This window comes from Betta splendens, chromosome 12 (assembly GCF_900634795.4).
Source record: "Betta splendens chromosome 12, fBetSpl5.4, whole genome shotgun sequence".
Lineage (NCBI taxonomy): Eukaryota > Metazoa > Chordata > Actinopteri > Anabantiformes > Osphronemidae > Betta > Betta splendens.
In genome coordinates this window covers 13,956,274-13,975,864 of record NC_040892.2, presented here as the reverse complement: position 1 = coordinate 13,975,864, position 19,591 = coordinate 13,956,274, and the positions used below count along the sequence as shown (strand labels likewise).

At 45.9% G+C, this 19,591-nt stretch overlaps 1 protein-coding gene across 6 annotated transcripts in view; it reads right to left on the bottom strand.

The window, feature by feature from the left end:
* Positions 1 to 19,591, bottom strand: part of si:ch211-196i2.1 (collagen alpha-1(I) chain) — a 122,493-nt gene that overhangs the window by 40,757 nt on the left and 62,145 nt on the right. For all 6 annotated transcript variants that reach the window (XM_041073206.2, XM_055513561.1, XM_041073204.2 and 3 more), the window contains 6 exons: positions 19,272 to 19,316; positions 18,458 to 18,511; positions 18,146 to 18,199; positions 17,977 to 18,030; positions 17,631 to 17,684; positions 17,255 to 17,308 (listed from right to left, as the gene is read on the bottom strand). In XM_041073206.2, coding sequence (XP_040929140.1) covers positions 17,255 to 17,308; positions 17,631 to 17,684; positions 17,977 to 18,030; positions 18,146 to 18,199; positions 18,458 to 18,511; positions 19,272 to 19,316 — 315 coding nt within the window. The remainder of the gene's footprint in view (positions 1 to 17,254; positions 17,309 to 17,630; positions 17,685 to 17,976; positions 18,031 to 18,145; positions 18,200 to 18,457; positions 18,512 to 19,271; positions 19,317 to 19,591) is intronic.

The following is a 19,591-nucleotide window of genomic DNA, read 5'->3' as shown; positions in this document are numbered from 1 at the left end:
GGGGCAGTCGCATGGCCAGTGGAGCGTCGAGTTCGGGAGGCCACTCGTGACCGTCCAGCTCCACGCGGCGTCCCGCCCAACCGGCTGTTCGTGCCACCCGACCTCAGGGGGGAGGTGATCCAGTGGGCTCACGCCTCACTGGTAAGTGGGCATCCAGGGGTATTGTCATGGGAAAAATTGTGTCTTCCTTATTTCTATGCAGTTATTATACGACTTATGATTTATGTTTTGCATTTAATATTTTATGTCTTGTCTTACTGTATGCATTTGGCATTTCACCTGTTTTGTTCAATGATTGTCTCTGCCTGATAGACTCTCGTCTCAAGCCTCCAAAACCCAAGGCCGGGGTGTTGTGTCTCCCTGTATGTTGAGACTTGGTGCTCCTTTCTCACAGATGCAGGTGTGAGAAAGTAAAAATCTTCACACACTGCGTCTGGGAGGAGATGGTGCATGTAATTTGATTGGGCTAGACAGACATTCCACCCTAGTTGGACAGAGAAGCTAAAAGGCAGAAACAACTTGAGGATTGTGTGATCTTTGCATTATACCTCCGTGGTGTATGTTCTGATCTCCCCAGCTGGCTTTTTGATTGCTTTCCCCATTATTTTTATTTTCTTTATTAATTCAATAAATCGCACAAAAGGACAACTTTCTCATCTGCCTTTATTCCAAAAATTCCACCACAGGTATCTAGCACCTTGTTTAGGTTGGGAGAACGGTTCTGGTGGCCGACCGTGAAGAAGGACGTCCAGGAGTACGTCGCGGCATGCCCCACATGCGCCATGGGCAAGGCTTCGCACCAGCGACCGGCCGGTCTGCTGCATCCCCTGCCGGTACCACACCGCCCATGGTCGCACATAGCCTTAGATTTTGTTACCGGCCTACCACCCTCCCAAGGAAAGACAGCAGTTATGACGGTGGTATATCGTTTCTCCAGGTTAGGTCATTTCATTTCGTTGCTCAAGTTGCCGTCAGCCAAGGCTATGGCCCAAGCTATGCTAGAACATGTGTTTAGGATCCATGGCTTCCCCACAGACATTGTATCAGACCGCGGGCCCCAATTCGTCTCGCGATTTTGGCGGGAGTTCTGTAAGCTCATTGGGGCGGAGGTCAGTTTATCGTCGGGGTACCACCCCGAGTCCAATGGACAGGCCGAACGGGCCAATTAGCAGCTGGAGGTGGGACTGCGGCTCCTCGCCTCCAGAAACCCGGGGTCATGGGCCAGCAAACTAGTATGGGTAGAGTTTGCCCATAACACATTGCCTTGCGCCTCCACCGGGCTAACCCCGTATCAGTGCGCTTATGGGTTCCAGCCACCATTGTTTCCGGCCTTGGAGGAGGAGATCCACGTCCCGTCGGCACACGCACTGGTTTGGCGCTGCCGCCTCACGTGGTTGCAGGCACGGCGCACCATGCTGCAGGCGCGGGACCGATACAAGCGGGCGGCCGACCGTAAGCGGACACCGGGCCCGGAGTACAAGGTCGGCGACCAGGTCTGGTTATCCACCAGGGACCTCAGGTTACAGGCCCAGACCCGTAAGTTAACCCCAAAGTTCATTGGTCCGTACACAATCTCACACATCATTAATCCTGTTTCTGTGAGGCTCTCATTGCCCAGGACGATGAGGATACACTCCACCTTTCACATTAGCCGTCTCAAGCCCTATCGATCATGTCCCATGATCCCTCCTCACCAACCGCCTCCCCCTCATCGGATCGTGGACGGAGGTCCTACCTACACGGTTCGGGATCTCCGCGACTGCAGACGCCGGGGTCGCGGCTTCCAGTACCTGGTTGACTGGGAGGGCTACGGGCCGGATGAACGCTCTTGGGTGCCGGCCCGGGACATATTGGACAAAACCCTCATCAGAGACTTCCATGCAGCGCATCCTGAAGCCCCGTCCCCGGACGGGATGGGGCAACGCGACCAAGGATCAGCAGACGAGGAGGACTCCGGCGCTGGTCCCTCCTCCTGATGTCCTCCCTCCGCCCACCCTGCTTCGACATCCGGCAGAGGGGGGGGATTCGAGCCCTCCTCCTACGACCTCCCTCCACCCGCCCTGGGCGGAGGGGGGAGGGGCTCGTTGGCGCCATGGAAGACGCCATGGGGGGGGGGGGGGGTACTGTCATGTTTCACGCCATCTGTCTCGCCACATCCTGTTTTATTTTGTTAAACTTCCTGTTCACTCAGTCGTCACTCACCGGTTCCCAGTATCCACACCTGTTACCAATCAGTAATCAGCACCAGTATATAGTCCCACCGTTCACAGTCTCATGTTGCCAGATTGTTAGTCCCGTACTCTTTCCAGCATCTCATGTATAGCTTCTCGTGTTTTGACCCTGATCGCCTTGACTATTGTTTCCTGCCTGAACCTCGTGTGTACCGCCGCCTGTGAGAGAACCGTGACTGATTATCTGACCGTGAGTTTGCCTTGTCCCTGTCTGTACTTCTGCCGAGACCGCCTGTGTAACGAACCCTGCCTGAATATCGGACTAGAGATTGCCTGCTCCCATTTGTACTACTTTACTGAGCCTTCTTGTGTATGACCTGGACCGCCTGACTCTGTTTTGTCAAATAAACCTGTGCTTAACCATCATCGTGCTTCTGTGCCGTGCATGTGGGTCCGACGCCTGCCCAAGTCTGACACTGATAAGCTGCTGACACCAAAATGAGAACAAAGATTAAATAGATGACAAAGATTTAAAAGCTGACCAACATTATAAAACTGCTCCAACATTGAATTTCATCAGCTGCATCAGTAAGCACTGGCATCTCACAGGTGCTTTATCAAGATCATATGAGTTTATCAATTAAACAAGTGGTTTATGGTCTGTCTGTAACAGAAACCTGTCCATGCCTTGGAGGTATCTTATGAACCATTCACATGCCCAGAAACTTGCCAGACATTCTTTCTCAATCTGAGTAGCATCGCTCTGTCTCTGTTACTGTAATGTTCGTGAACTGAACGCTACTGGCTGTAGTCCATTTCCCTGCTGCTGGTACAGGGCTGCTCCCAACCCATAACTGCTGGCGTCTGCACTTATACTGTTGGTTTTCTTGCATCATAATACGCTGACTGGAGTCGTAGTAAGCAGGGTCTTCACCTGATTGAATGATGGCTCTTGTGGCTCTCTTCAAGTCCATGCAGTATCTTTCCTCAGCAGGCTGTAAATAGGATACTTAACAGCTGAAAGATCAGGGAGAAATTTCCCTAGGTAGTTGATCATCCCAATACTTTGCCGTAGTTCAGTGACATTAGTGGGACTGGGTAGCTCTGTGATGGCTCTGACTTTTTCTGGGTTTATCTTAATCCCATCTTTTCCAATGATGAATTTCTGGTTTTCCAAACCGGCGTTTGTCCTTATTCAACTTCAGGCCAGATGTCCTAATAGTCTGCATGACTGCCTTAAGGTTTTTGTCATGGTCTTCTTTGTCTTTACTAAAGATCAGGATATCATCCATGACCACCACAATACCAGTGTGATCTTTTAAAAGAGCACTCATTTTTTGTTGAAATATTTCTGGTGCAGACGTAATCCGAAAAGGGGAGTCTTTTAAAACAGAATCGGCCTACCAGCATGATAAAGGTTGTTAGTTTGATACTGTCTGAGTGAAGTGGTATCTGCCAAAATCCACTTGATACAGCAACTGTAGGGAAAACAGTTGCTCCTGATTGTTGGGGTGCAATGTCTTCCAGTGTGGATACTATGAACCTCTCACGTTTCACTGCTTTATTGAGTTTGGTTAAATCCACACATTTTCTTAGCTTCTTGTTCTTTTTAATTACAGGCCCTATGGGTGCACACCAGTCGGAAGCTTCATTTATTTCCTCAATGATGCCAAGTGACTTCATTCTTTTGAGTTCTTCTACTTGTGATAGGATTGGAAATAAAATAAATTTCACATCTGTGCCACTTATATGCAGATCTTGGAACCACTTGTCTTTGTTGTCCTCTTCTGAAACAGCTACTAAAAACCAATCACTGCCTTTGTCACTGTCTGTAGCTTTAATTTTCACTGCTCCCACGTTTTTAGTTTAGTTGGTTGATCACAAGCATATTCTGTTTTAATGAGTTCAGACTGTCGAGCCACACTGATAGCTTTTCCCAGCATTAAAGCCGTCTCAAACTGTAGTTTCTGCAACACTTCAACATCAGCAATCCCAATAACAATACGGTCCCTGTTCATCCTTTGTAGTTCCAAACTCACAATGTTCTGCTAGTTCATAGTAATGTCTCACAAATGCCTCGACACTCTCCCCCTTTTGTTGAGAGTGTTTGTGGAAGCATGCATGCCTATTTATTGTATTCCTCTTGGGCACAAAGTGCTCATCGAACTTCATCATTACTGCCCCATAATGGTAATAATGTTCGTCTTCCTCTTCTGTGCTGAAAATATGTTCCGCTTCTTTTCCCATAGCGTACAAGGGGGTATTAACTTGAACTTCCCCGCTCTAGCAATCCTACATATGTAGTCCTCTGGACTGAACAACCGGGGTGGTTGTCCCTCTTCAAAAAAGGGGGACAGGAGAGTGTGTTCCAACTATAGGGGGATCACATTTCTCAGACCCCCCGAGAAAGTACATGCCAGGGTACTGGAGAGGAGAATTTGGCTGATAGTTGAACCTCGCATTCATTTGCATTTGACCACATCCCACGTGGCATCCTGTTGGGGGTGCTCTGGCAGTATGGAGTCTAAGGCTCTATGCTAAGGGCTGTTCGGTCTCTGTACAACTGGGGCAGGAGCTTGGTTCGCATTGCCGACAGTAAGTCAGACCTGTTCTCGGTGCATGTTGGACTTTGGCAGGGCTGCCCTTTGTCACCATCATTCTGTTCATTATTTTTATGAACAGAGTTTCTAGGCGCAGCCAGGGGCCGGAGGGGGTCTGGTTTGGGGACCACAGTATAGCATCTCTGCTTTTTGCAGATGATGTTGTCCTGCTGGCTTCATCGGGCCAGGACCTTCAGCGTGCGCTGGGTCAGTTTGCAGCTGAGTGTGAAGCAGCTGTGATAAGAATCAGTTCCTCTAAATTTGAGGCTATGGTTCTTGACCGGAAAAAGGTGGGTTGCTCTTTCCAGGTTGGAGGAGAGTTCCTGCCCCAAGTGGAGGAGTTCAAGTATCTTGAGGTCTTGTTCACGAGTGAGGGAAGGAATGAGTGTGAGATTGACAGACGGATCGGTGGGGCAGCTGCAGCAATGCAGTCGGTGTAGAGCTGGAGGCAGTGTCCGGGGAGAGGGAAGTCTGGAACTCTCTGCTCAGACTGCTGCCCCTGCGACCCGGCCCCGGATAAGTGGTGGAAAATGGATGGATGGATCATTGTTTGCATACTTAACTTAGTAAATCATCTGTACTGTAAGTCTGTAAAGGTCACGTACAAACCTTCTTGCACCCCCCCGAGCTAAAGTGGGAACTATTTATCCCTTGTAAATGTGATTCAAATCATTGGTAGCGATGTGAACTTTGGTTCTTTTAACTGACTCGGGTCTCTCGATCAGTAACAGTATCAGAGAAAACAAATCATTTCGAGTCAGTCGTTCATTTCGTTCATTTACAGAAGCCGCGTGCTGTAAGTGAACTGTAGCCCGTTTGTAGCCCTTTCATGGGAGTTTTAAAATTGTCCGCGGTTCTCAAACACTGTATACTGAAGACAACATGGTTTGCTTCAGTGGACAAATTATAATTACAAAATACCACTAGCCATTTAAACCATCTGAAAACCTAGCAAATACGCACCACATTAACGTTACTTTTGTCCTGAATCTTCCCTGCCATTGTTGTTTAACAGTGTGACAGTCGTTTGGCAGCGGTCACCTGATAAAAGAACGAACAAACGAGTGATCCGTAAAGATCCGTAGGAACGAATCAGGAACGAACGGAGCACCTGCTGCTTGCTACAGAGCCCTTTATTTTTATGGCAAAGTATAACACTATCAAAATGTTATGATCCATATGAACGAATCAGGAACGAACTGTAGTACTTGGTGCCGCAGAGCCTGAGCTGTGAAAGATGAATGAGTACCATGAACTGAAACTGCGCAGCCCGAGCTGCCTTTTATGTGACGGCTGGTAGTGAACAAGTGAAAGTCAAAACTTATTTTGACAATTAGACTTTTAAAGCAAAAAGTAAGGCAGCTCAGAGGGAAGTGAGCCAAATGACAGAGGCCCAGAGAGGTGCAATGAAAAGACCGATGCCTAAGAGGTACAGTACAGCCAGATGACCATACCTGAAGCACTCGAAACTTCCAAGCAAAGGCTACAAGCCTTGGCCAGCCGCCTAAAGAGATACACCAGAGACAATGAAGCCAGACGAATAAACCGGCTGTTCGCAACACAACCTGCGAAAGTGTACTCTCAATGGCAGGGTAATAACAGCAGAGCAGACAACAGCGATGCACAGTGGCTGGTGGATCTGAGGGAAGACCACAGCAACCTCCCTGAACAGACTCCAGTGACTATCACAGTTGCAGACATCCAACAGAGTCTCAGGTATGAAAAACTGGACAGCACCTGGCCCTGACATGATCCATGCCTACTGGCTAAAGAAGCTCACTGCATGAGCGCCTGGCAGCACAAATGAACCAGCTGCTAAGGGATGGGACTCACCCTGAATGGCTAACCGAAGGGCGAACAATCCTGATAATGAAGGATCCCTCAAAGGGTACAGTCCCATCCAACTACCGGCCAATAACCTGGGCATTGGTAAGGATACCAGAGGAGCCAAACACCAACTCTTAGTAGACAGAACAATCGCCCAAGACTGCAGAGTGCAACACACCAACCTGTGCGCAGCCTGGATCTACTACAAGAAAGCCTATGACTCAATACCACACACGGATCACTGAATGCTTGGAGCTGTACAACATCAATAGAACTCTAAGGGCCTTCATTGCAAACTTGATGAGGTTGTGGAGAACCACCCTTGAAGCCAATGGGAAGCCACTTGCCCAAGTATCCATCAAATGTGGCATATACAGTACCATGGAGATGCACTGTCCCCACTGCTGTTCTGCATAGGTCTGAACCCCCTCCGCCAAATAATAAACAAGACTGGCTATGGATACCGACTACGGAACGGGGCAACCATAAGTCACCTCCTCCACATGGATGACATCAAGCTGTACGCCAAGAATGAGCGAGACATCGACTTGCTGATCCACACCACCAGGATCTACAGCTCGGACATTGGGATGTCATTCGGACTCGAGAAATGTGGGAGGATGGTGACAAAGAGAGGCAAGGTAATCCACAAAGAAGGGGTCTCACTCAAAGAAGGAACAATAGTGGACATTGAGGACAGTTACAAGTACCTTGGAATACCACAGGCGAATGGCAACCTTGAACAGGCAACAAGGAATGCGGCAACAATCAAATACCTCGAGTAAGGCAAATCCTAAGAAGCCAGCTCAATGGCAAGAACAAATCCCAGGCAATAAACAGCTACGCCCTGCCAGTGACCAGATACCCTGCGGGAGCCAACCTCAAAAGATGGCAGTCCTTACCCATTTCACTTATGGGAAGAATTGCCACCATAAAAATGATGATCCTGCCAAAAATTAATTACATATTTTCAATGATTCCAACTCAGCCAGCCCAGGCGTGGTTTAAGACATTAGACTCCTACATCTCACAGTTTTTGTGGAAAACCAAGCCACCACAAATTAGTTTAAAAACTCTTCAAAAATCCAGACGCTGCGGCGGCCTAGAACTACCTAACTTCCACCACTATTTTCTTGCCAATAGACTGAACCATGTCCACAAATGGATAAAACCCATGCCAGCAGACTCCTCCTGGATAGACATTGAACAAACATTTTGTGGAAATATTAAAGTTGCAGATCTGCCCTTTATCAGCACCAAAATCAAACATCATAGTTGTTACCAGAACATTAGCATAAAAGCATCTCTGCAAGCCTGGTGGGGGTTTCTTAAAATTAATGGGTCTTCGCTTACTCTTTGCCAAAACACACCTCTCTGGAACAATCCAGACATCATACAAAACAAAAAGGCAATACTCTTTCCAACTTGGCATATCAAAGGGATAACACATCTGAAACATGTTTTCACAAGAGACAAGTTTACCTCTTTTGAAGAACTAGTGTCACACTATGAAATCACTAGTGCCAATTTCTTAGAATACCAACAACTAAAGTCAATACTTAATGCAAAAAGTAAGAATACTGCGATCCACATGCAACCACCACCAGTAATAGAGCGATTTATTGATATATCAGGGAAAAGGACAGTATCCAAAATCTATATCTTAATTTCCAATGTAGACCAGACAGTGAGCCTTCCGATCTCTAAATGGGAAGCTGATCTCAATATCACCACTAATTACACGTTCTGGAATAACATATGTTCTAATTTATTCAGAATGACAAAAAATACAAATTTACAACTAATACAATACAAAATTCTTCATAGAACTCACTATACAGGACAAAGGATGTTCCAAATGGGTCTCACAAACTCAAATATTTGCCCTCACTGTACAGATAACACAGCAGATAGATTCCTACATGCATTCTGGTCATGTTCACCTGTGCAGCAATTTTGGCAGAGTATGTGAACACCTGTCAACCCAGTTAAGCTGTCCAATCCCAGCAGCCCCTGCACTTTGTCTTCTAGGAGATCTAAGTGGGCTTGATCTAGAGACAAACTCATCACACACACTTCTTTCTGCCCTCTGTGTCGCAAAGAAAATCATCCTCATGAACTGGAAAACTAAAAAAAATTAAGCATTACTCAATACCTGAACAGCTTGTTAGATTATACCACCTTAGACACATTGTCTGCTTCATCAAATCAATGACCAAAACTATACTCCGATTGATTCCATTTCCAGGTAAGGATGCGTGGGGCTCGGGAGCTGCGTCATGTCTGGCACAGTGGTGGGGGGGTGACTGGTGGTTGGTGGTGCCTGCCTGCCTAAGGAACCGGGACAACGGGTTGGTGGACTCTGGGCTGGCCGCATGGGTCCCCTGCGGCGGGGGTGTGGTGACTGCTGAGACCGGCGGCCCTGTGCCGGGGTGGGACCATTTTGAGGGTTGGCGTGTGCCTGTCTCCGGGGAGCTGGAGGCGGGCCTCCCTGCCGGTGTGCGGGGGCGGACCTGGGGGTGGAGACCTGGGTGACCTGCGTCTGGGGGACTCCCTCTGGGGGTGCCTGCCTGTGCCCGGAGGGGTGTCTCTCCCCTGGGGCGCTGCCCCTGCTCGGGTGGGGCGCTGCCTGCCCTAGCGGCCCTCTGGTAACTGCTCGGGCCTGTTGCAGGGGGGGTTGGCGTACTACTCAGGCTAGAACCTTCATTGGGCCCTGGGCGGAGGCTGGCCCTCAATGCACAACCGCAGAGTATGTGTGTGGGTTTGAGTGTCACACTACACGGGGCGAGCATGGGCATACTTGAGCGAGAGAATGGGTAAGTGTGAAAGAAGGGTGAGGATGGCTCTGGCTGTGCTGCGTGTGGCGCCTGGGCAGTAGTACTGCGGTCCCTGGGTCTCGGCTGTCCCTTCCTGGCTGGGGGTTGTGGGGGGTGGTGGGATAGGTAGCAGAGCCAGTCGGGAACCTGGCTCTGCGGACCCTGGGGCTCTGCTTCCCAACTACATTTCTCCGCATTCATCCACTTAGGTCTGCAAGGGGTGTCCTGCTGATGGAGGGACCGGGGCTACTGGGAAGTGGTTCCGTCCCTTCCAAGTGGGATGCTCTGCAGTTTTAATTGCATTAGTCATACACACTTGTCCAGGAATCTGGGGGCTCCTTCCGGGGGGGCCAGTAGACGGAGCCTTCCCATTGATGGCTCTGTCTGCTGGACCCCCCGGAGAATTGGGTATCTCCCAAAGTTCCTCATACGTAGCTACATACACATACATTTAGGGCCGGGGGTGGGCTCTTTCACTGGGGCCTGGGGCTGAGGCCAGTTGTGGCCTCGGCCACTGGCCCTGATGGAGAGATCACCACCCAGTTTTAACTGCAAAAAGACATTTAGGGCAAGGGGGGGCACTGTCCGGGGGACACACCGTCAGCCAGCGGTTGTGCTCCTGGAGGTGTCACCCACCTTCAGCGCACTTTAGTTCCACACACTCACGCCCAAGCTGGGTTGCAGGGTTCTGGGGGACCTTTTTCTGCTGCCCTCTGCCTCCACCGGGTTGGGGGGGTTGGTCGGGGCTCGGGAGGAGCTGCGGTCCCTGCCTGGGGCCACATGGACGGCAGGCCGGAGACCTACCCTCCCCACGAATGTGATCAAGCGAATGGTGTGGGTGAGAGAATGTATCTGAGAGTGCATTGGTTCACGTATGATTGACTAGTTTGTTGTGAGAGAGTCTATGGTGTGTGTGTGTGTTGATGTGATGATGTGTGTTGCACATGTGGGTGGGTGTATGCGTCTGTGTTTGTGAGTTGGTACGCGTGTGGTGCGGTTGAAGTGTGGGGGGTCCGGTTTTTCGCCCGGGGTACGATGATCGTCTGCCTGGGTGGTCTCTTTTCTGCTGACCCCACCAATTGCTGGCCTTGTGCTGCAGGCCGCTGTAGCGCCAGGGGATGAGGTCGGGCCGATGGGGTAGGCCCCGCTCCGCCCATGTGGGGGTGGTGGACTGGGGCGGGCCCCACTCTGGGCGCGGGGGCATCTTCTGGCGGGCTCCCTATGGACCGTGGGTCCTCGGGCTCTACTCTTTCAGGTCGACCCTCCCGCCGGGGGGAGTGTTTGCCCCTGGTTCTCATGGGGCGGACAGCGTTGACCCCCGGTGGCCCACTCTGGCCTCGGGTGCTGTCTCTGTGGCTGCTGCAGCTCTGCCTGGGGGGCTCTGTGTGGGCGGCTTGGGTTGCAACACCTGCCCTCCTGGAACTGAAGGTGTGTGGGCTCCCTGGCTGCTAGGATTCTTTCCTCTGCTTGCTGGATGGGCGTAGGGGTGGAGCCCCTCACATCACCCTGGCTTCCACAAGTGGCATTGTTCATGCACCAACGTCTGCCTCACCCTTTGGGTGAATAATGTTAAGCTACAGCCTTACTAACCTTGTAGTGGGACACTTTCCAAATCCAACTGTAAGTATTATTGATACTTATCACTACCAATATGAATAATGTGTGAATATGGAATTTGTGGTGTTGTATGTCATGACTTTTATTAAGTAGTATGGGATATGTATAATAATGCACATATGTATGTATATTGTATGTATATGTTTGTATTAGTATGTGCACATACCTTAGCACTATTATCGGTATTAGTATTAATCTCCAAGGTAAACCACAGTACAAAAATTGTTTAGTTATGAATGTGTTAGCCTAAGGTACATCCATGCTTCTTATTTATTTATTATTTTTTTTTGCTCCGATTGTTTACTTAACAGATTTGCTTGGTTTCAGCAGCTGGTTGCACCCCTTAACCCCCCCCCCCTCCTGCATACACACCCTAAAGCAGAAACCTAACCTGTCCACCAACACAGCAACATCACACACATTTTGGATTAGCTAAATAAACCATTAAATAAACCATAAATCAGGAAGAGTATATATATTCTATATATACTCTTCTTGTTAAAGCAAAGCTGTCCATCACAATGTGGCATTCAGCGTAATATATGCTGCTTGCTAAACTGCTGGACAGAACAAAAAAAAAAAAAAAAAAAAAAAAAAAAGATACCCTGCGGGAATAATAAGGTGGCCAAAGGAAGAGATACAGACCACAGATGTTAAGACACAAGAGCACCCTAAGACTGTACGCTAGCCGCAAGGAAGGAGGCCGAGGACTAGTGAGCGTGAGAGCCAATATCCAGGATGAAACATCCAAGATCCATAAGTACATCAAGGATAAAGCCCCGACAGATGACGTGCTGAGTGAATGTCTCAGGCAGTGGAGAACAGAGGATAAGATGCTGGAAGAGGGACCATCATGGGAGGACAAGCCCTTACATGGGATGTACCACCGGAACATACCTGAAGTGGCTGATCTCAACAAATCCTACCAATGGCTTGAAAGGGCTGGGCTGAAGGACAGCACAGAAGCACTCATCCTGGCTGCACAGGAGCAAGCCCTGAGCACCAGAGCCATAGAAGCCCAGATCTACCACACCAGGCAAGACCCAAGGTGTAGACTGTGCAAAGAGGCCCCTGAGACAATCAAGCACATAACTGCAGGGTGTAAGATGCTGGCAGGGAAAGCGTACATGTAACGCCATAACCAAGCGGCTGGCATAGTATACAGGAACATCTGTGCAGAGTATGGACTGGAGACCCCAAGGTCAAAGTGGGAAACACCTCCCAAGGTGGTAGAGAATGAGCGAGCCAAGATCCTGTGGGACTTCCAGATACAGACAGACAATTGGTAATGGCAAACCAACCAGACATTGTGGTGGTGGACAAAGAGCAGAGGAAGCTGTAGTGGTGGATGTGGCAATACCCAGCGATGGCAACATCAGGAAAAAGAAACATGAGAAACTAAAGAAATACCAAGGGCTCAGAGAAGAACTGGAGAAGGCTTGGAAGGTGAAGGCCACAGTGGTGCCTGTGGTGATCGGAGCACAGGGGGCAGTGACCCCCAAATTGGAGAAGTGGCTACAACAGATCCCTGGAAAAACATCCGACATCTCAGTCCAGAAAAGTGCAGTCCTAGGAAGAGCAATGATACTGTGCAGAACCCTTAAGCTTCCTGGCCTCTGGTAGAGGACCCGAGCTTGGAAAAACGGATGAGACCACCTGCGTAGGGGGAGTTGAGGGGATTTTTTATATAAATATAAAAGAATTGATATCTCATAATTATTATTTGGACGATGAGAAAATATCAGGTGACTAACAGTGACCATCAGCATTTTTTAGTGCATGTATCACTAACATTACAGGCTACTGCCGTGGACTTGGCCCAAGTGTAATGCAACATAACTACAACTCCCAGAATGCTCTTTTTATCCACAGATAGCTTGTATCACACAGAAGTAAGAAGGTTAAGGCAAGGAAAAGTACTGAACAGATGTTTCGTGCTGCATGAGGAAATATGTCAGTTTCTGCAAAGTAAAGGGAAAGTCACAGCAGAGTTTCTGTTAGAGTTGGTCTTTCTGTGGGAAACCCACCTTAACACACTAAAGCAGCAAGGGACGAGGGCCAACATTACAGCCAGGTGGGCTGCAGCGAGGGCCTTTAAAACTGAATTACTACGGTGAGAAAATCAGATACTGTGTGGACTGAGAAACAAGGAAATGAATGATGTCTGATATTTGACATTCATATTCTTAACCTGATGCCCAACATACATTAGTTATTGATGGAATCAAAATTAATTAGTGTTCTTTGATTTTTTTAGGTGTGTGGTGTTATTGTGTATATAATGCCAAATGTGTTTGTAAATCAATACATTATATTAACATATTGATTTTGTAGTATACTCTGCCACAATCATGAAATATAACAACAACAACAACAACAACAACAACAACAACAACAACAACAACAACAACAACGATGATGTCATGTTTTGGACAAAATAAATGCACCAGGTAAAGATTTTAGGGAACTCACTCACTAACTTTTAAATTAATTTCTGGCAGGCTTTATAGCGAGCAGCAAGCATTCCAGTCCGTTCCTGATTCATTCATACGAATCTTTACAGATAAGTGTCACAATCCGGTTCTAGTTCTGCTTTTATTTTGTAAGGACTTTGTTTGTCAGCCATGTCATGTTTTGGTTCCAGTTTTCATTTCCTGTTTTATTTTGGTAGCACTCCCGGTTTCTGTTTCTGTTCTAGCTTTACTTCCGTTTTACGTCTTGTCACAGCTGTTCCCTGCTTCACCCGGTCATTATCCACACCTGCACCTCATTAGCAATCAGATCACCGTGTATTTAAGCTTCACCTCTCACCCAAGTACCTCGCCAAATTGTCGAGTTCTTGTACCGCATTCCAGCGTTCCTATCGAGTGTCTTGTTTGCTGATCGCGCCTGTCTTTAACCCCCGATTCCTGCCTGAACCTCGTCTGTACCTTCGCTGTGGATATTGTGGTAACGTTACTGATCGTCTGACCATCGAGTTTTGTCTAGCCCTCGTCTGTACCTCTGCCGTGTTTAACCGTGTACCGAACTCCTGCATGTTTCCCGGACCTGATCTTGTCTGCCTCTTTTTGTGCCTTTGTACTGAGCCTTTGCGTGTATGACCTGGACCGCCTGACTACGATTGGAGTAATAAACATTGTTTGTTAACTATCATCAAGCTCTCGAGTGCGCTGTGCATTTGGGTCCTCAGCCGTGTGTTCCTGACAATCAGTTGTTTGTTCATTTGACATGTGACCGCTACCAAGCAACTGCGCTGTTAAACAACAATTGCAGGGAAGATGCAGGACTTAAGCCACGTTAATGTGGTATTTGCTAGGTTTTCACATAGTCTGATTTGCTTGTGCCATTTTGTGATTACAATTTGTCCACTGAAGCAATGACAATCATGTTGTCTACAGTACATAGTGTTTGAGAACCTCGGCCGTTTTTACAACGCCCACAGAGCCACCTGCTGTAAATGAACAAACAAATGACTCAAAAAGATTTGTTCACTTTACCGTTCGAGAGTTAAAAATCCGAGTCAGTTAAAAGAATTGAAGTTCCTGTCTCTACTTTTGGGGGTAGAGCCTGAGATCGCTGCAGCCCTCACAGAACTGGAACCGAATAGAATAAAAGTGTCTTAAATGGACATTTTCAATTTAAATGTCTTCCGAATGCTGGAGTTTGTGCAAACAAGTCATTCACGGCAAAGCTAAATTAGCGTAGTACTTTGAGTTTGAAGTATCACTTACGATGCCAGCAACTCACCCACCTAAACAGAGAGGAGAGAGACTTCAGCAGACTACATTGGCTGTAGCGTGTGGAACAGGTATAAACAAAAGCAAGGCAAGCTAATAAATGCCATAGCTAAGTGGTTAGCTACAAACTGGAGGCCGATTTGTGTTGGAAGATGTCGGTCTGAGGAACGTTAATAGAATCGGAAGGCACTTGTCAGCCTCCCTCAAGACGCACCATCACAGGAAGAATACAATAGTTGTATTAAAAGGAGAAGAGTTGCTGCTTTCACCGGAACGTAGTAGTTTTAAAATAAAAATGAGCAAAATATACTACCTTTGAATTCATTACTTAATGTTTCTCATACTGCGTTAATCGCGATTAATCACAGAAAACTCAGTTAACACGATTAAGGATTTTGAAATTTGAGAACTACAGTAGTCATAAGTTAATTTTTCCGTGTTAGAATTTTAGAAGAATGTTCACTTCTACCCGCTTGAGCATTAAGTAGCTGCTGAACAAAGGTAAATGTGTTTTTCATGTGTTTAGGGTAGTCCAGGTGGTGTGCAGGCCAGTTCGTCCATCACAACACTTCTTTCCAAGATGGTTCCCACACTGATCCAGCAAGTCTATCACATATTGTATGAACAAACCCCTTTTTTTAACCTCAATTATGAAGCAAACCCAGCATTAAATGCACTCTTGTTTTCGAAGCAGTCAGAGATTAAATGAAATCACAAACAAACATTTACTAATTCAATAATTCTACCTAATTTCTACTTCATCTGCAGTGCTGTCTTGGAAAGAGCAGCTGTCTCATTTTGCCGGCCACTAACAGCAGATAGGTAGCAGGAGAAATCTGTGGCTTTCCAACAAAATGTAGAGGACTCAAAGAGATGGACAGGCAAATGCATTTAATAAAAAGAATGCAACACAACCAAAAACACTCCCCTGCTTGGTGGCTGAACCAAACCACACAGTGATGGAGGTGCAGAGGACAGACTGGAGGATGGCCGTGTAGAACATGGTCAGCAGCTCCTGGGGCAGGTTGTACTTCCTGAGACAGCTCAGGAAGTACAACCTCTGGTGGGACTTTTTGCGGACAGTGTCAATATGGGGGGGGCACTTCAGGTCCTGGGAGATTGTGGACCCTAGGAACCTGAATGAGTCCACAGTAGACACTGTGTTGTTGTGGAAGGTGAGGGGGGGGGCAGGCCGTTCTTTTTAAAGTCCACCGTCATCTCCAGTTTTGAGCTTATTGAGCTCCAGCTGGTTCTGACTGCACCACTGGACCAGCTGCTCCGCCTCCTGTCTGTATGCAGACTCATCACCGTCCTGGATGAGCCCAATGACGGTCATGTCGTCTGCATACTTGATTAACTTGATGAACAAGCGCTGTGACATGGCCTGGCAACATTGACAGACTACTGTAACAGTGGGCAAGTGAACAAGGTGGGGTTTTCAAGCAGACGCAGAGGGGATGGCACTAGTGATGTATCATGAGCAAAAGATGTGATTCTGAGAGACAATGCTTTGTACAGTAGTGAATTAGAAGAGCCGGCTCGCATTACGGCCAATCAGATATGTGAAAACCAGTCTGTGCAAGCTGAGGCATCTGATTTCTTTGAATGCCAACCTTTGCAGAGGACATTAATACTGTTTGCTTGAGTTTGGTTCTTTGAATTTGTTTACAGTTTTTTGTGCAATAAAAATGTTTGATAAAAATACTAAACAAAAGGAGGAACTGTTTTGTAACCGAATAAATGCACAAAATTAGACAATAAAAAGCTGTTATAAAACGGTTTGCTTGAGTTTGGTTGTAGTTCTAGATTTATTTGCAGTTTAGTTGCTAATTTGTGCAATGAAATATTTGATTCAATTATTAAACAAAAGAATGATTTTGTAACAACACTGTTTTAACACTGCACATAAAAGGGTTTCCGACACAAAAAAAATTAATTTTTACAAAGTTATGCTAAAAAAAAAGGCCTAAAAAAAATCCTACATAAAGAGACGTTCTGAAGTCGAAAGAGGCCCAGCTCCCAAAAAAGAGCAGGCTCTCTAAAAAGAGCAGGCTCTCTAAAAAGAGACGAACTTCCCAACACTATGAACTAGTCCCTGTTTGCCTGGAATGTAACAGATCTTTGACAAAGTCATGTTGAATTTGTACAGTACAACACAGTGTTATTATATGTGGAGAGTAATGCTTTACCAGATGATTTCACCTAAATTGCAGGAGACTGGCTAGAGAGGGTGTTAAAATTATGTCCTCAAACAATCTTGCCATCTCACTCTGACATTAGACTTCCAAATCAATGTCCCACACAAACCATTCACTTCATTTGGTCTCCATAAAGTGGCAGACTCTTCACACCAGCTGCATAATTCACTGGTTTATTTCACTGTACCTACTGTTGAATCAATTTCACTGAACAATACTCTCCTTTTATATAGTCCTGGGAGTTTATAGAAACAAAATAAAAAAACAGACCAAACTATAAATGCTTACCGGAGGTCCTGACTTCCCCAAAGGCCCAGGTAAACCTTGTAAACCTGGCTCACCCTGAACAAGAAAAAAAACATTAAACGTTGTTTATGAAGAGAAATTTAAAAGCCATGACACTTAAAGTATAACAAACATTTTTTATAATACAGTATCTGAATACAGTTTGTTAATGTAATCTCTTCTTCGTTGCACTGTATAACTGATGATAGCTCTTTCTCTTAATTGTTCTTACTTACTATTTGACCTTCTTCTTAGTGTTAACTTTTGTAAAAGAAATACATTTTTTGTGCTTTAATTTTTTTTATTGCAAATGTACAACAATTTTTATCAATTTTATGCAACCACACAGTTCAAAACATGAATAAAACAATGGCCTTACCCTTTCTCCTATAAAACCGGGAGGCCCACGCATGCCTGTGTTTCCCTGGATACCCTGATGGTAGAAGGTGCCATTAACCCCTGCATTTATAATCATGTGCACGAAAATATAATGCCCTGTCACCTCAACAGTAATTATTTTATCATTATTATTTAATTATTATTTTGTATCATAATTATCTTTTTTCCATTTTCAACCAAAACAGACAAAATATACCTAGCTAAAAGTGAAACTCTTGGCAAAGCTCCTGTGCTGGATTGCATTAGATTTTATACTGCAGGTGTATGTGTATGTTCTAAACTGGTAGTACATTTGAATTTCTTCTCTCTTGTGAGGAATCACTTACATACATGCCTACTGGGCCCTGAGGTCCCTCCATGCCTGGTTTCCCTGTGAAACCCTGGGGATTTTGTACTTTGTGTGAGGATAAAAAGCAACAATACAGCAGATATAGTATGTGTCTGTTTAAGATACAGTAATGAAGGTCATGAGCTAGTCAGCACCTAGGGACTCACCCTATCTCCTGGTGGCCCTAGTAAGCCTGGAGGTCCTATCTTTCCTGGTGGTCCCTATGAAATATAAATTCGAAATCCACCACCATTGTCTTCATCATTTACACCATTCAGTACATTTATATATTATATTATATTGCCCTCTTGAGTAACAGTAAATGCAGTAAAAATTACTGCACAGTAATTTTTACATTACTTAAGTTACATGCTCCTGTAGGTGCATACATCACCATATCTCCCTCTATCACATACAATAGTTACAGTTTTTTTTCTATATTCTATCTGACAATGCCTTAAAATGACAATGAAGCATACCGAAGAACCTGGTGAACCATCTCTTCCTCTCTCACCAGTGATTCCCCAAAAGCCCTACAACAAGAGCAGTAAAAGCTTTTAAAATAAAAAGAGAGAAGTAGTATGGGATAAAATTAAATTCTTATTTTTAATTTTTATTTTCTTAATTTAAATTCTAAAATATAAAGTCATAAAGTCTAACAAAATAAAAACAACAAAGGTTAGCCAGAGATGAATTGCTAACATAAGGTGACATGCAGCCGGCAGTTATATTATTGATTTATTTGACAGATTCATCATTTAACTAACTTCCATTATGGATAACATATTATGCTATATATTATGCTCGTTAGGAGTCCAACTTAACACTTGTTAAGTTGTCTAACTTGTCTTTGTTTGTTATTAGTAAATGGTCTGTACTACTAGCGCTTTAACCACCCTTCCACCCTACTTCTCATTCACCCATTCACACTCACATTCACACGCTGATGCCAGCACCTGCCATGCACCAGTGCGCACTTAAAACATCAGGGAGGTGACAGGAGGACCTCCCTACTGACTGCGCTATTGATGCAGTAGTGTTGCAGTAAGATCTTTTTGTTTGCTTTATCCTGTTGATGTGGTGTGCAAAATGTTGGTCAGATTTTAGGTATACCATAGGCTCCATGCAATATTCAGTTATTCACTCATTACTGTATATTATCATTTCACATGAGCATTTTGCCCCAACTTCCTGGGTTGTCTTGTTGTGAAGGTGGGGCAAAATGCTCACCTGAAATGATAGTATCATGAGTGAATACCTTAGGGCATTCTGCAGCTACAGTAACAGTCTTACCATTTGTCCTTTACTGCCCAAACTCCCTACTGCACCTGAAGGACCCTAAAAGAAGAAAGAAACAAATGCTAAATGTATTTTTCATTCTAACAGTAGAGGTCAATTGAGTGCTCACTGTAATTATTTTTTATTCCAGTTGTTTTTGGTCGCTTGGATGCAGCAGTCCAGTGAAACAACACATTTTCTTAATAGTTAACGCACAGGTCTAAACAGCTGCTCCAATAACCGTGTCAAAACATTTGAAATATGCAGCAAAAGTTAAATTTGCCTTCAAACAATACAACTTGCAAACAAGTACATGAACACGACCAACCAGATGC